General features: G+C 43.9%; 1 protein-coding gene across 9 annotated transcripts in view; it reads right to left on the bottom strand.

Annotated features, from left to right (window-relative positions):
* Positions 1–15,782, bottom strand: part of LOC107384786 (RAS guanyl-releasing protein 2) — a 145,702-nt gene that overhangs the window by 19,735 nt on the left and 110,185 nt on the right. For all 9 annotated transcript variants that reach the window (XR_011517328.1, XM_070547439.1, XM_070547436.1 and 6 more), the window contains 3 exons: positions 6,273–6,392; positions 3,881–3,996; positions 3,642–3,783 (listed from right to left, as the gene is read on the bottom strand). Coding sequence is in view for 8 of the 9 variants with exons in the window: in XM_070547439.1 (XP_070403540.1) it covers positions 3,642–3,783; positions 3,881–3,996; positions 6,273–6,392 (378 nt within the window). In the remaining variant the exon portion in view is untranslated. The remainder of the gene's footprint in view (positions 1–3,641; positions 3,784–3,880; positions 3,997–6,272; positions 6,393–15,782) is intronic.

Here is a 15,782-nt window from a genome sequence, read left to right as displayed (position 1 = left end):
TTTTCCTACCATGATTTTGTTAAAAAAACATTGTCTACTGTAAAATTTAGGATTACAAAACCAGTATACCATATTTTCATTAACAGATTACAATTTTTTTTCACGGTACATTCCTGGCAACCACAGCTGCCGGTATTTTACCGTAAACTTGACAGTTTTATTTTACAGTGTAGTTTGTGACTTGTGAAACCTTTATTTGATGTGTTACAGTTGAAAAAATGCATGTTTCATCTGGTCTACCTTAGATCTGGTCCAGCTCAAAACTACAGCACTTAAGACTCTTCAAACCTGGACTAGAATATTTCACAATAACAGCAAAATCCATAAGACAGGTTGTAAATTGGGAAATCTTTAGTAGATGCTATCAGCTTCAGACCCGTCTCTAAACTTCCGTTAATCTCCAAGATCTTGGAAAAGGTTGTGGCTAAACAACTCACAGCTGCTCTTGATGAACATAACGTCTATGATAGTTTCCAGTCAGGTTTTTGTAGAGCTCATTCTACTGAAACAGCCCTTCTTAGGGTCTAATGACCTTCTGATCCACAGTGATGCAGGGGACTGTTCTGTTCTGGTCCTGCTGGACCTGACTGCAGCCTTTGACACTGTTGACCATCACCTGCTACTGGAGAGGCTGAGTCAGCCTATCGGGATCTGTCCAGGAGTGGTTCTCCTCATATCTGTCTGAGCGTTCCTTCTCTGTGGCTCTCCAAGTTTAGGTCTTCTACCACTTCCCTCACCCATGGAGTCCCACAAGGCTCTGTGCTGGGGCATCTACTCTTCCTCCTCTATCTGCTTCCTCTTCAGCACTTCCTGAGCTCCTTTAAAGAAATCTCCTACCATCTTTATGCAGATGACATCCAACTGTACATCTCCTTTAAGCCCCATGAGATGTCTAAGCTGCAGCTGTTCCACACCTGGTTAGACTCTATTAAAACCTGGATGGTGGGAACTTTCTACAGCTGAATGAAGATAAGACTGAGATCCTCATCTGTGCCCCAGACAAGCTGGTTCCCAAAGTCAAATACTCTATTGGTCAGCTTGCTTCTCACACCAAATCCTCTTTCATGAATCTTGGTGTGACCTTTGACCTAGCTCTCACCCTGGATTCTCATGTCAGTTCTCTTGTACGCTCTTCCTTGAAACTGTACTCACTGACACCCTGACTTTCTTTGCAATTTCTCTGTAGGACAGACCTAGATTTTTAAGTGTTATGATGGTCTGTCTCTCTTCCATTGTTAATTGCCTTTTTCTCACCATTTTTGTAGCAACACACTATTATCTGCTGTACAATACTGTTCAAATGATGCTCACAAGGGTATGATACCACAGTATGTTCCAGCACTGCTTTTATGCAAACAGAGGGGGTTGTAAATAATCCAGCAAAGTTGGAACACCTGTGGAAATTAGTAGCATGAGCTTTCAAGGCTTGATCAACCTCCATCGCTGCAGAACAGCTGTGTTCCCTGAAAAAGGCCTTTTTGTATAATTCTGAAATGTACATTATTATTTAGTTTTGAGTAACCTTACCTTTTTTTAAACTCTTCACCACTTAACTTTGAATTACCGTATTTTCACGACCATAGGGCGCACCGTGTTATAGGGCGCAGCTTCAGTTATGGGTGTCTTTTTGGTATTTAACACATACAAAAGGCGCACCAGGTTATAGGGCGCAGGCATGGTAAAACGTACCTGTAAAACATCTGTGCGGGCTCGGGACTCGGAACATATCAGTGCAAACCAGACATTGTGAAAATTATAAACAGCCAAAAGAATGCTTCACTTTACTGGTCTAGTCCTGGTTCAGACCTGGTTTAGAGTGCACGTGCACTTCCTCATTGCGTGCGCTGACCGCTCGTGCTCTTCTAATGGGCTCGACACACGGGAGGCAACTTCGCCTCTCCTCCATTTTCAATGAGACATGAGCGACAAAGCGATAATCGCGGGTCTCCCTCCTACTAAAGCCGGGCGTACACCGAGAGTGCTGCAGGAGGACACACAGGGATTTATGGGGGTTGGATGAGGAAAATGAAATAAAGTAAATCTGTGTTTTGTGATCAGTTTAATTTGACATGAACACGACAAACACGCTTTCTTGACAGCTTTTGTGAGTAAAAAACGTGTAGAAACAAAAACGAACAGTGTGTGTTATTAGGGAAATAGCGGGCGAGCAGTGTTGATGCATGATTGCGCTCGCTGCGCCGCTTCAAGCGCTGATGCGCTGTGTTTAAGTTCAGAATGTGTTTACCGGTAGTTGGTGGATTTAACCACATAAACTTTCCATATGAACAAAATCATATGTGTGTAAAAAAACGTGTAGAAATAAAAACGAACAGCGTGTGTTTGAAACACTTTTCTTACTCAGGGAAATAGCGGGAGAGCAGTGTTGATGCATGGTTGCGCATGTGCCGTGAGCGGTTCTGGTACTTTTTGGGTCGCAGCTGCTCGCAGCGCTGCTTCAAGCGCTGATGCGCTGTGTTGAAGTTCAGAATGTGCTTACCGGTAGTTGGTGGATTTAAACTTTCCACATGAACAAAATCATGTGTGTGTTATTAATAGGCCTAAGAAAATAGTGTGATTTGAATTGTGTTTTTTTAACCCTCTGGGGTCCATGGACGTGTATCTGCGTCTTTTGAACAGGTCTGATTTGGGACGCTGTAGCAGCAAGACTCCACCTCCCTGAGTTTCGGTTTCAATTCAGCTTTAAAAAGGAGATTATAAACTACACCCCAGTTTTTAGATTTTGTTAATAGGCAACGTAAAAGCGGAGTTATACTAAACTAAAAAACTACCTATTTTTAGACACTCTGATAACTTGTCAAAACAGCAGTTTAGTAATCCGTGAGAGGGAATGTGTTTGTGAACATAAAAAACCCCACAAAAACATGAGATCATTTTGCTGTTGGTGGAAGTCTCACATATTCAATTGATAAAAAGTATCATTATGTAGCTGGGAGAGAGAGAGAGGAAGGCTGCACGAGCAACGAGATGTGCGTAAAAAGGAGCCGCTTCGCGGGGAAAGGAGTGGCGGGAACAAAGTAACAACAAACAGTTAGACAGATGTTGACGGTAAACTTCATATCTTGGAGCGATCCAGACAGATATATTGTCGCTGCAGTTTAGAAGGCTTTTATTAGGCTTATATAAAGGATGATGAGAAGGATAAATGTCCACCAGGCAGTTCAGATAGTACGGCTGTTTTTTGAACTGGAAGCAGAGGAAGTGGATGGAGACTCACAGCCGGAGTCTGAGGCAAATAGCGAGGATGTTGATGACGATGTGGCAGATCCACAGGTCTGTCTTCGCTCACGTCCGCACGTTCACGCCACGCCCCTTGTCTTCTACTACGTTTGTGTCTAACAACAACACAATAGGCGCACCGCACCATAGGGCGCGGCGTACATTTTGGAGAAAATTTAAGACTTTTAGGTGCGCCTTATGGTCGTGAAAATACGGTACTTAAACTGCAATTAAATAACTGGAAAAATTAGGACATTCAAAAACTTTTGACCGGTAGTGTATATCTGCACTTATACCCTCCATTTACAACAGTAAAATGAGTTCTAGAAAGTGAGGGACATAGAAAATCACAGCAGGTCAAAATCAAAAGTGTCTTTGCAGAGAATATCTCAGAGATTCCTTACAAAACCAGCGCAGTGCTCGCAGAAAGTGGGTTTCACGTAGGTCGTCTCTGTGAACGTGTGGACGAAACCCATCTTGCAGTTCAGTAGAGAGCTGGCTTTCAGAAAGTAGTCAATCATCTCATCTCTGCTGATCTTCCCATCTCTGTGGAAGAAGACAGGGAGATAAGAGACTTCCAACTCAGCCTGGCTCACAAAACAACAAGAAAACAGATCAAATAAAGTCATTTATAGACGCTCACCGGTTCTTGTCCAGTTCCCCAAACTTGCTGAGGTAAGGGAAGTTGTTCCTGATTGCTTCAAATTCATCCCTAGAGATATGACCATCACCGTCCGTGTCAAAGTTCTTGAAAACAGACTGCAAATTACAAAATATGTTTTTAAGTTTAGGTGTAAATTACTTTTTCACATAGAACCATTTTTGTTTCCTTAATGAATTAAATTCTCAACTGCATTTTGTATTTGCACAGGTTATCTTTGTCTGGTATTATCACTTATTTGCTGATCTGAAAACCTTTAAGCTAGGAAGTAAAAACCTGTTTCACATCACTGGAAAATGTGAACAAGCAGCAGAAACCTAGCTGGTACTTCACCAAAATGGGACACTTTTACATGTCTCAAATGCTAAAATAAACTGAAATAGCACAGACATCAACTCAACAGGTGAGCTTATGGTGGTGAAGTCGGCTGCAGATGGTTCAGCAGCTCATCAGCATGTTTTTATGGTGATTTTTGTTCCATGTGAAATTTTGCTCTTGACTTGCTGATTAATTAACGCTGCGTGTTCCACCCTCACTCTGTGTTATTAATCAAAAGGGTCAATTTTCACCATTGAATTGACACAGCATAACCTTTCATACACGCCAGAGCTGCAAAGTTAAGGTTACACCATCTGGAGGATCCAGACGCACATCAACCTTTTGCTCACTCATTGTTCTTCAACGCAGACATGAATAAACTGTCATGGTCTCCTGCAAAAGCCCTTCTCTCTGCCCCAAACCACTAGATTCCTCACTCTGAATAAAAGTGAATCCACACGAATCCTACAAGGCTGTACAACTTATACGTTAATTAATCATCATATGGTTGAATGAACAAGGTGTTTAAATGAAATGTTTGAATAATCTGTGCTTAAATCAATGAAGTTGAAATGAATATTGCGCTTACAATGATCCACTGCAGATCTTAAGATCAGTATGTGTTGGATTTAACAAGTTAATCAGTATCTACACTCATTCACATCTTCATAAGATACAAATTAAGGTTAAGGTTCTCCTCACATAAGTGTTTTAAGCCATTCTCATTCACAGTGATAAAAACATTTTTGTATCTGAGGAGGACGTGGCTTTCTGAGGGATGTCGGTAAATACTCAGAAACTTGTCAAATAATGATGGGCCAAACTTGGCCAGAAATCATAACAAAGTAGTTTAATAAAACAATAATTACTTCCCGAGTAATTCAGTTTCTAACGGAGTTCCAAACCGGCCAATTCGGAACAAGCATCCTTGAGACATCTCTTTTGACATACAGTCAAAAACCTGTTTGCACGCTGCAAGCTGACACAGCCAGACAGCTCCCTAAGAGCCACATCCACTTTGGACTGGGCCCTGAACAAGTAAAAGTAACTATAATCTTCTGATTAAACTTCCAAGATCAATCAGGTTGATATTTCATATTTATATGGAATTATCACACCTTATTGGTCGTAATTAATTTGCAGTCGTCATGCTATAAAGTGTGACCGCTACACTCTGCCACCTGTATTTGTGCAGATATACATTGTTTCTTTGATTCCTTAAAGAGGGACTGCACAACATCAGAAAATGTAACTCCACCCCTAGTCAAGATTTGAAAAATGCTATGAAAGTGGGCATTGCCAGGAGGCACAGAGTGGCATGGCCAAGTGTGGGGAATTTCCATCCTGAGAGGGAGGGGGAGTGGGAGGAGACTGTACCGACTATGTGAATTTGTACCAGCCCCAGTCAATCACAAGTTTAAAATGCAGTAGCCGCTGTTCTGCCACAGGGGGCAGCAATAAGACGTTTTTAGACCTAGATTCCAGATTTAATCAAGTTTACACAAACAAGTCAAAAACTGCACAGAAACAGAAAGATTGCCTTTGTAAAGACCCAATTATACAGTAAAGTAGAAAAAAAGTTATTTTGGAGGTTACTTACACTTTAAAGCTAAAATTAAAATAAAATCATTTAAAATGCATGTTAGGATTTGTTTAAAGATCATTGTTTTTTTTTTATTTGTACCTTATAAACTTTTCTTTTATCTGTTGCTATATTAAACCGATAACTAATTTAGGTTGGAGTAAAAAGTCATCAGGTTTGCATTACAGCTGAAACACCTGAAATGTTTTGCTGTACAGGTTGTCCTGATCAAACTGCATAATGTGACACTATTAATCAACCAATCAAACTGTACATATTTATTTTAAATCAGCAGAGATTCACCAAATAAGAAAGCGAATTACATATTTTATCTTCCCAGCTTTAGTGTGAGATAACTAACTGTTTCTAGCAAAGACAAAAGTGTAGAGGACAAGAGGAGATAATGATCCATCCTTATTGTTCCACTGTCTCAATTAATCCTAAGAGAGGGTGATGGTGAGGGGTGTCACTCACCTCCACCATCTTCTCTATGTGTTTCTTGATGATTGTCGGGTCGGCGCTGGGCTTTACTGATATGGCCCACTCATCAATCATGGTGGACTTGGGTTCAGGAGCAGGAGTAGGGCTCGAGTTCTGCATCAGAAAAAAAAAAACTAAAATCAAAATGAGATGTAGGGTTCCACAAAAATAAACAATAATGAACAAGAGTCTGCTTCTAGACCTGCAGAAAGAGAAAGAAGAGAAAAAAATGGGACACACACAACAATACAACAGGAGCAAGCTATCACTGCGTCAACTTGAAGAAATATACAATCAGCATTGTTTAACTGAACAATCGCATGATAATAAATCAGAGTGCATTTAGTTGCAACAACAGCCTTGAGACATGTGTTGAACATGCCCAAGCCCATACTTATGAGAGCACCATGTGAGCACCTGTGTGTGTACACGTGCTTGTTTATGTAAGGTTTCTCTATAAAAGCGTCCAATAGAGAGTGTGAGGGACCACAGATCTGCCCCCAAAGATTTATAGGAGATGGAGGGAGCTCCAAGTCCCAGAGATCCAGGCGCTGCCCTAGAACACAGGAACCCCAAGGAGATTGCAACCAGAAAGGCCCCCACCCCCCTCGAGAGGCACAGAGGATCGCCCTAGGGGGCCACAACCAGCAGCAGGCAGAGTCCCGGGAGATATCAGCGGCAAGCCCACAGGCCCACCCGCAACCTACCACCCCCTAGCCGGCCGAGCCCAGTACCCAGCGACTCGGGACCCAGGGGCGACCACCCCTGCCGGGGACCCAGCAGAGCCCAGGGACACAGACCCCACCAGACAGCCACCAGGATTGAGCAGGCAGACGCCAAAAATCTTAAACCCCCTGACCCGAGAGCCACGAACATTCAGGCAGACCAAGGCATCGCACTCCACGCCAGGTGTGACAGGGGGACGGGAGATGAAGATCTATATAATGGGCAGCTGTGGCTACATCGTAGCTCATCCCCACCAGTGTGTGAATGTGTGTGTGGATGGGTGAATGACTGATTATGTTGTAAAGTGCCTTGAGTGGTTCCATGACTCTAGAAGGCACTATAATACAGGCCATTTACCATTTATATCTTTATCATCAAAAGAAGTCCCAGGAGAAGGGAGGAGTCAAAGGCCCCACCTGACATATACAGTCATACACAAACACAGTCATACACTCCCTCCCTCATGCTCACACATACACATACAACCAAAGAATTACAAAAATGCACGCTGGACACCCACTCATGCTCCCCATACACACCCTATTCACTCTGGTCCCGGTACTGCTGCACATGGGGTACAACCATTACCGGTTACCAAAGTTTGACCCTTTCTGCTGGGGTGGTGATGAGCAGGCTCCCCTGCCCAACGCTGAGCACAGCAACCCACCACCCCAAATCCCAACCAGATGGCCAGATCTCCCTCCTAGCCTCCAGCCCCAGGAAGCCAAGCAACAACAGAGGTGTGCTAAGACCCCTAGTCTCCCTCCGCCTGGTCCAATATAGTGTTAGTGTGTGGTGATGAGGTGTATTCCATGGCTGTGGTGAGCGGGCAGTGCGGGCATTGTCTGGCCTATGCCAGCTGATGCCACCGCACCACCCCACTTGCACCCACAGCCCTCTGTGTCTAAGTGCAGTTTAAAATTGGAAGTGGGCACCGGCACTTGGGATGAGGCTGAGAAATCCCCCTGCCAAATGCCATTGGATGTGCTCACTCTCAAGGCCCTAAGTGTATGTTTGTGTGGAATGTCGTTGGTGGAAGTGTTTAACCCTTTGATGCATGAATTATGAAATCTTCAACCATGATTTTTTAAACAATTTTTTCATTCATCTTTAGGTGTGAATGAAACAAATGTCATATTTACATATTTTTTGTAACATTTAATTTACACATAGTTTATTACATGTCCACCTCAGTGGACAGCGTGCATTCTGAACATGAAATATGTTGGCTTGACTTACTGAAGTCGAAATGGAGGGGCTCAAATGCAATAAAGTCTTCAACAGCTGTGCTTAACAGCAAAAATAAATAAATAACAATTTTGAGTACCTGTTCACTGTAGTGACCATTATGCATCAAAGGGTTAAGGTGCAAACAAAATTGGGGGGCAGGTTGCCACAGGAATGCGGAAATGGGGTCCATACCCGCACTCCCTGACTTGTCCACCCCCCAAGGTCCTATGTGTATGTTTGTGTGATGATGTGAGGGAGCAGGAGGAGAAAAATATGCGGGGATGGGGAGGAATGGCTGGTTGGGCTTAGCCCTCCAGGGAGCCAGCTCCCCCACTGGCCCCAACAGGCACCTCTGTTGTCAAAATGCCACCCAGGGCATGGAGACCCCAGCCCATCCTGCCAGGGCCCAAAGCAGCAGCATTACAGAGCCTCACGGAGTCCGAGGGCACCAACCCAGCCCCACCCCAGCAGAATATCTACGCCCATCCCTGCATTTGCACAACTTCCATAATATATAAGATATAGGACATCCAGGTAAGGTTGGGTCTTCCCCCTCCTGGACCTCCCCCTCCCCTGTGATGGGACAGCAGAGGAGCCAAGGTTTACCCGAGGCCCCTGAACCCGCACCAGGCACTGCTGCATGTTCCTGCCTTCTTCCTGGCAGCATACATGCTTAAGGCCTCGCCCAGATCCCCACACGGGGCCGGCAAACCCCCACACCCCGAACCCCCTGGCCTCCACCCAGACCCGCCCAGGGGCAATGCAGCCGCCAGGCCAAGACCTCCAAGGGGCCCCACTCACAACCGCCAGTAGTCCACCCCCCGAGGCAACCCAAGCACCTCTATAGTGGGGCAACAGCCCCCCAGTCCCAGACACCCCCAGTGAACCCACCTCCAGGGAACATCCGGATACTCCTAACTCAGACCCTCCACCCCCTCACCCACATCATCCCGCAGGACAATATCAATGGTCCCCCATCATCGCTATGTGATGGAACCGATCAAAGGAGCCCATAGAGATTCATTTGAAGTGGAAGCAGAGGCTAAATGAGGTGTAATATGATCTAACAAAAGATTTCTATACTGGTTAATGCAGAGAGTTTCTCTATTTTTCCAATTCAAGAGGATAGTTTTCTTAGCGATGCATATGGCAGTCAGAATCACGTGAACCAAAGATGTTTCAATCGGGACATCATCCAAGTTTCCCAGTAAACAGAGCGAGGGGGAAGTTGGGATATGACATTTCAGACACTTTGGCAGATCTTCACAAACTCTACCCCAAAATTCCTGGACAGGTGGACAGGACCACAATGTGTGAATATAATTGTCAGGAATGTTGTTTGTGCAGTGTGTACAGGTGTCAGATGACACAAAACCCATCTTGAACATCCGATGACCTGTATAGTGTACTCTTGTGTGAAATTTTGCACTGAAATAATTGTAAACTGGGGTGTCTGATAATTTTAAAAGTTTTTAAACAAGTTTGGGACCAGAAGTTCTGGTCAAAGCTGACTGATAGATCCACCTCCATTTTTCAATAGGGATTGCAATTCTATTGTCTATTTTGGACAGTGTCTTATATACTTTAGACATTAGTTTGGGGGGTTTGAGATTATAGAAGTCTAATACCCTTGGTGGTGTTTGTAATTCTATTTTATTGAGCTTAAACTTTTGTTTGACTACAGATTTAATTTGGTGATATTCTAAAAAGCTATCCTTATCCATTCCAAATTGGGAGATTATTTGATTAAATGGGATGAAGTCCAATCCTTCATATATGTGTTCCAGGTATAGGATCCCTTTATTTTTCCAGTCCGGAAGGTTCATCATTTTGTTATTTTGCAAAATATCAGGATTATTCCAGATAGGTGTGCATCTGCATGGTACTAGTGAAAACTGTCATTTTTAGATACTCCCACCATGCTATCAGAGAGGTGCTGATTCTAATACTTTTGAAGCCTTCATGTTTTCTTATGCTTGAGCTAATAAATGGTAAGTCTGAAAGCTCTATCGTATTGCAAAGTGTCTGTTCTATGTCTAACCAAGACTCACCTAGTGGGTTATCTTGCAACCATCTTAGTATATATTGCAGCCTGTTGGCTAAGAAATAATGATAAAAGTTGGGTAAATCCAGTCCTCCTCTGTCTTTGATCTTCTGAAGCGTTTTTAAGCTAATTTGTGGAGGTTTATCCTGCCAAAGGAATTTAGTAATTGAGGAGTCCAGAGATTTAAACCAGTCAGCTGGTGGTTTGTTTGTTGTTTGGGATAATCAAAGATAAGTAATTTATTCTGGGTAAGACCGGGGGGTGGGGGGGAGTGGGGATGATAACTTTTCCGTTTAGGTGTAATTAAATGCTTCAAAGTGTCAGAGCTAGTGGCTTGCTCCAGCCTGGGAAGGCCTCAGCCTCACGTTAGTTAGATGCTTAGCCATTTTAACTCTGAACTTTAGTTGTGTCTTCTGTGTGTTCGTGCTTGGATGTTAATCATGGATTTATTTTGACAAAGAGGGCAAGCAAGTATGCTTTTGTCAGTAGGTAAATTTATATTTCAGTACCTTTTTTTGCTGTTGAATGAGGGAAAATGCTGTGTATTTAACATAACCCTGCTGGCTGTTTACCATGCTAGCAGAGTCTCAAAAACACAGAAGTAGATGGAGTAGTACCTGAGTGATGCTTCTGACAGGCTGACAACACTTGGAAAGTTGTACACATCTTTATTAGTGGACTAAAATTTGTTGCACGAATAGTGTACTAATTTGGAAACTAGAAGCTGCAGACAGAACATCAGAATAGTTGGCATTGCAGAAGGCACAGAGATTAACAATATAGATTTTGCAGCTAATTTTCTTGTGGCCGTCCTCAGAAAAGACAGTTTTAAGTCCCTTATTGTTATTGATCAAGCATATTCCCAAGCCACATAGCAATGTCCGAGGGCCATCATTATTTGACTGCATTACTACTCAGATAAGAAGATCCTGAGGCAATCTCGTAATAAGGGCAGCTTTACACTTTGAAGGGTCCCTGTTTTTTATCTTCCCCGATATGATAGGGCTGGATGATATAGAATGATAGTATATCGATAAAAAAATGATATTGATTCATACTGATAATTAGCTAATCCCCACCAGCGTGTGAATGTGTGTGTGAATGGGTGAATGATGGATTATGTTGTAAAGTGCCTTGGGCAATTAAGGCACTTAACAACATAACTGAGAGTCCCCGGAGCCATGTAAAAACAGCAGCAAATACGAGGTCCATCCTGTCCCAAAATAACCCTCAAACTTCTCAGCCAGACCACTCCCTCCGCCTCTACCCAAGAAAGACAGATTCACCTCTGGGTCCAGTAACAACCATGGTGGAACATCCAGCCAGAACAAGGGTGAAACCACAGGCCAGTCCAGGAGGCCTAACCTCTCCGCTTGTCCTCTAAGCCTCTCAAGAAAGCCTCCTCGCCTCCTCCCGCCATCAAACTCCCAGTGCTACATCAGTAAATCCAACGCCACAGCAGAAACCCAATTGCCCTTTGTCCTCAACAGGTAACACAAACCCAACTTAACCTGACGATACTCAAGTGGCATTTCACCCACCTCCACCTGAAGCGCCGGCACAGAAGTAGAACAAACGGCCCCGCTGCATACCCTTAATGCAGCCATCTGCATTTAGGGTATGCACCGGGGCTAACACAGTTGGACAAAATTAATGCACAATTGTGGTTGGCCTAAATAGATAACAGATAATATGATATCAACCATATATTACCATGCATTACTTTATTTGAGTATTTGTTAAGCATAACACAATGTTGTTTTTTACCAAGGCAAGTTCTGTCATCATCTGGGTGTCACGCTGAGGGTTGGAGGAGTAGGACCCAAAGCGCAGATACCCAGAATGACACGAGGCAGGAGAGGACATAAAATTAAACATCTTTATTAAGATGGTGAGTCCAAAAGAAAACCTAGAGAGGCACGAAAGCCAAAAAAAATCCTAGTAGGGCAGAGCCAAAGAAAACCTAGTGGGGCATGGAGCCAAAAAGCCTGGAGACCTAGAGATCTAGAAGAAGGGGGGAACAAAACAATGCCAACACAAACAATTAACCACCAACACTGAGGCCCTGTCCACACGTAGCCGGGGTTCATCCACATGAAAACGGAGTTTTTCACACGAAAACGGATCTTTTTAAAAACTCCGGCCAATGTGAAGATCTGTGTTTTCTCTGTTTTGGGTGTCTGCGTGTGGACGGACAAAACCGGAGTTTTAAGATCCGCAACATCACTTTCCGCGACAAAAAATGCTGACATCACGTGTGTTTACACTCGCCTGCATCATGGACGCCCTCAGAGTTGTGCTCTGTCACTACCCGACCCATCAATTGTCCAAGCGCTTTTTGCTTGTTTGTTTTTGCAAGCGGAATTACTGCTCCTTGCGGAAGACCACAGACGAAGGACGAGGTTAAGAACGGGGGAAGTACTGCCGCCTACAGGTCTGTCATGTCCTTAACAACGTATTTATCCGGGTACGTGTGGACAGAGTTTTTTATTAAAACGCGGTGGTGTGGATGCAAGTTTTTGGAGGGGCGGATATTCGTTTTTAAAAAACCCCGGCTACGTGTGGACTAGGCCTGAGAGACACAGGCAGGGTTATATACACAGAGGGGAGCAATCAGGGAAACAGGTAGCAGGTGTGTGGGGAGTGTGAGCTGAAGGGATCAGGAGAGATTAATTAACTAAACAGGAACACATTGTTACAGGAAAAGAATGACTGGAAAATATAACTATACAGAGAACTAAAGATAAGATAATTAATAAACCTGAAAACTAGACACCAGACAAAACACTAACCCCAAAATTCCACTATCTCTGCTCCGCTCCACTCCGACACGAACTCCGCAGCAAAAACGGTCCCGTTGTAGTCAATCAGAGCTGTTCCACTACTGCGGCTGTGCGGCGCAGTGCGCCGCCCTCCGTTCCACCATCTGGCAAAAATAGGATCGATTCTATTTTTGCCGGACGCCGGAGCACCTCCGCAGTCAATGGACAGAAATCACAACCGCCCAACAGGAAAGGGAGCAAGCACAACTTCCGTTATTTCACAATAAATCAATAACAAAAAGCGTTTTTTTGTTTCATATGCACAGGTTTAACAACTTTTAACAACTATCAATGGCGGTTGAACTTTAAATGCACAAAAATAAGCCATAAATACAGTTTCTACTTTCAAAGTAGTCACCCTTTTTTTGATCCAAACACTGCTGATCTCTCAACACAAATGATGGGCAGATTAAACAGTTCATTTCGATGCTTCTCCCACACAATGGGTGTTTGGATCTAACTTCCGCATTTATTGCTCGGACTGTATCGCAAGATCTCGAAAATCCCGCGAATGCCTGTTTGCGCACCTCAGGTCTCCGCACCGGAGCAGAGCCGTTGTAGAGCGGGTATAGTATAATTTGAGTTCGGAAGCAAGCGGCAGCGGAAAGCGGGGGCGGAGCGGGGATAGTGGAATTTTGGGGTAAATCTTCTGCTTGGGGAACTAAAGAGACAGGGACCAAAGAGAGGGGATCTATGGGGAGACTAGACTAACTTGGGTGGGATAACTAATTATAAAGTGGCCAGGGGGAAACATGAGGGAAACCTGGAAGGGGCTGGAGATCACAAGGAGCGCAGGACCTGAGGAGACACCTGGAGGGAGAACAGGAGGTGGCTGGGGACCAAAGGGACACAGAACCTGAGGGTACACCTGGAGGGAGAACCTGGAGAGGGCTACAGACAAGGAGACACATGAGGAGGGATGCAGAAAAGGAGACACAAGGAACACAAGGAGACACATAAGGGGATCCTAGAGGGGGATTGAGAACACAAGGAGACACATGAGGGAGATGCAGAACGCAGACCACGACACTGGGAAATATACATTTTTCCAAGTACTCCCTGTAATACGCTGTAATGGACCACTAGGGGTAAGCGTACTCCTGGTTTGGAATCACTGGTCTAGGGTGTGGTCAGTTCCTGGTGGGCAGTCACCCGGATTGGTGGTATGCTTGTGGGGAACCAGAAATGGTGTCCCATGTCCTGCTGTACTGCTGACGGTATGTGAGAGAGACCGGTGCACCCTTTTTAGGTTATTGGGGATGTGGGGTGACTGTGTTCAGCCTCAGGACATTTTTGGAGGCACAGGACAGCCGGCGGGTGAAGTTGCGGTTGGACTTCTTGCGTGCTGTGGGGATGTACGACCGGTTATAACGGGAAGGTCCGTGTTTTTAGTGGAGGTGGCAGCAATATGCCTTTCAGGCGTCTAATAAGCTACTTTTCTCAAAGAAGAAGAAGAGGTGAAGGCTGTACTGCTGTTCAATACTGATGTCATAAATGACTCAGTGCTTTTGACTGCTTCAATTTGTCACACAAGTGCAGTTAATAGATGTTAAAAGCAATTAAGCAGCAAACTATTATAACTGGTTATGACCTTAAAGGCAGTGAAAAGGTTATTTCATTCCATGAATTGAACAGTAAGGACAACCCTTTAAATTTTGTATTTAATGGGGAAAAAATGTTGCTTTTAGAGACACAAAATTTATTTTATAGAATTTTTTCATGTTCATTTTACGATAAATAATGTTTAATTTTTCAAGTAAAAACATTTTCTCCTACAGTAAAATACTGGCTTCAGTACCATTTGGACCATGAAAAGAACAATAAAAATACCTTGTTACGTAAAAGAAAAATTTTGCCCGCATTTTTACATTACCATTCCAGCAACCCCAGCTGCTAGCTTTTTATTGTAAAATCTACATTTTCTTTTGACAGTGTAGAGTGGTTTGTTAACAGGGTAAATATGATCCAACCTCAAGCCACCACAGAAACCATGTTTGAACCAAATGGCCTGCCGTAGTCAGGTTTATGTTGCTTTCCTAATGCAGGTGGGCACACAAACATAACTATATAAATGGCAAATGGCCTGCATTTGATATAGCGCCTTTTAGAATCCTGGAACCCCTCAAAGGCGCTTTACAACACAATAAGTCATTCACCCATTCACACACACATTCACACACTGGTGGGGATGAGCTACAATGTAGCCACAGCTGCCCTGGGGCGCACTGACAGTGGCGAGGCTGCCGAGCACAGGCACCACCGGTCCCTCCAACCACCACCAGCAGGCAAGGTGGGTTAAGTGTCTTGCCCAAGGACACGACGACAGCGACAGACTGAGCTGGGCTCGAACCTGCAACCTTCCAATTACGGGGTGAGCACTTAACTCCTGTCCCACCGTCGCCCCCACAGACTATCCATTATCTTCTAGCTAGCTGAAAATAAAGCAATCAATGATATTAATTCACTGAATTTTTTCATCTCTGACTTATATAAACACTGATTAGTTCAAAAAGTTCATAAACAGTTCAGGGAAAGTGGATTAGACCAGGTTATCAGCAAGCTCATAATCAGAACACACAACCTTATTCCTGGATTTACTTCTGGTACTATGGAAGTGTATGTGTAACACAAATCATTTTATTATGCAGTAGCAGAAATTATATTTCACTTTCATATTACCAC

This window comes from Nothobranchius furzeri, chromosome 2 (genome assembly GCF_043380555.1).
Source record: "Nothobranchius furzeri strain GRZ-AD chromosome 2, NfurGRZ-RIMD1, whole genome shotgun sequence".
Classification (NCBI taxonomy): Eukaryota; Metazoa; Chordata; class Actinopteri; order Cyprinodontiformes; family Nothobranchiidae; genus Nothobranchius; species Nothobranchius furzeri.
This window is presented reverse-complemented; position numbering and strand designations above follow the sequence as displayed.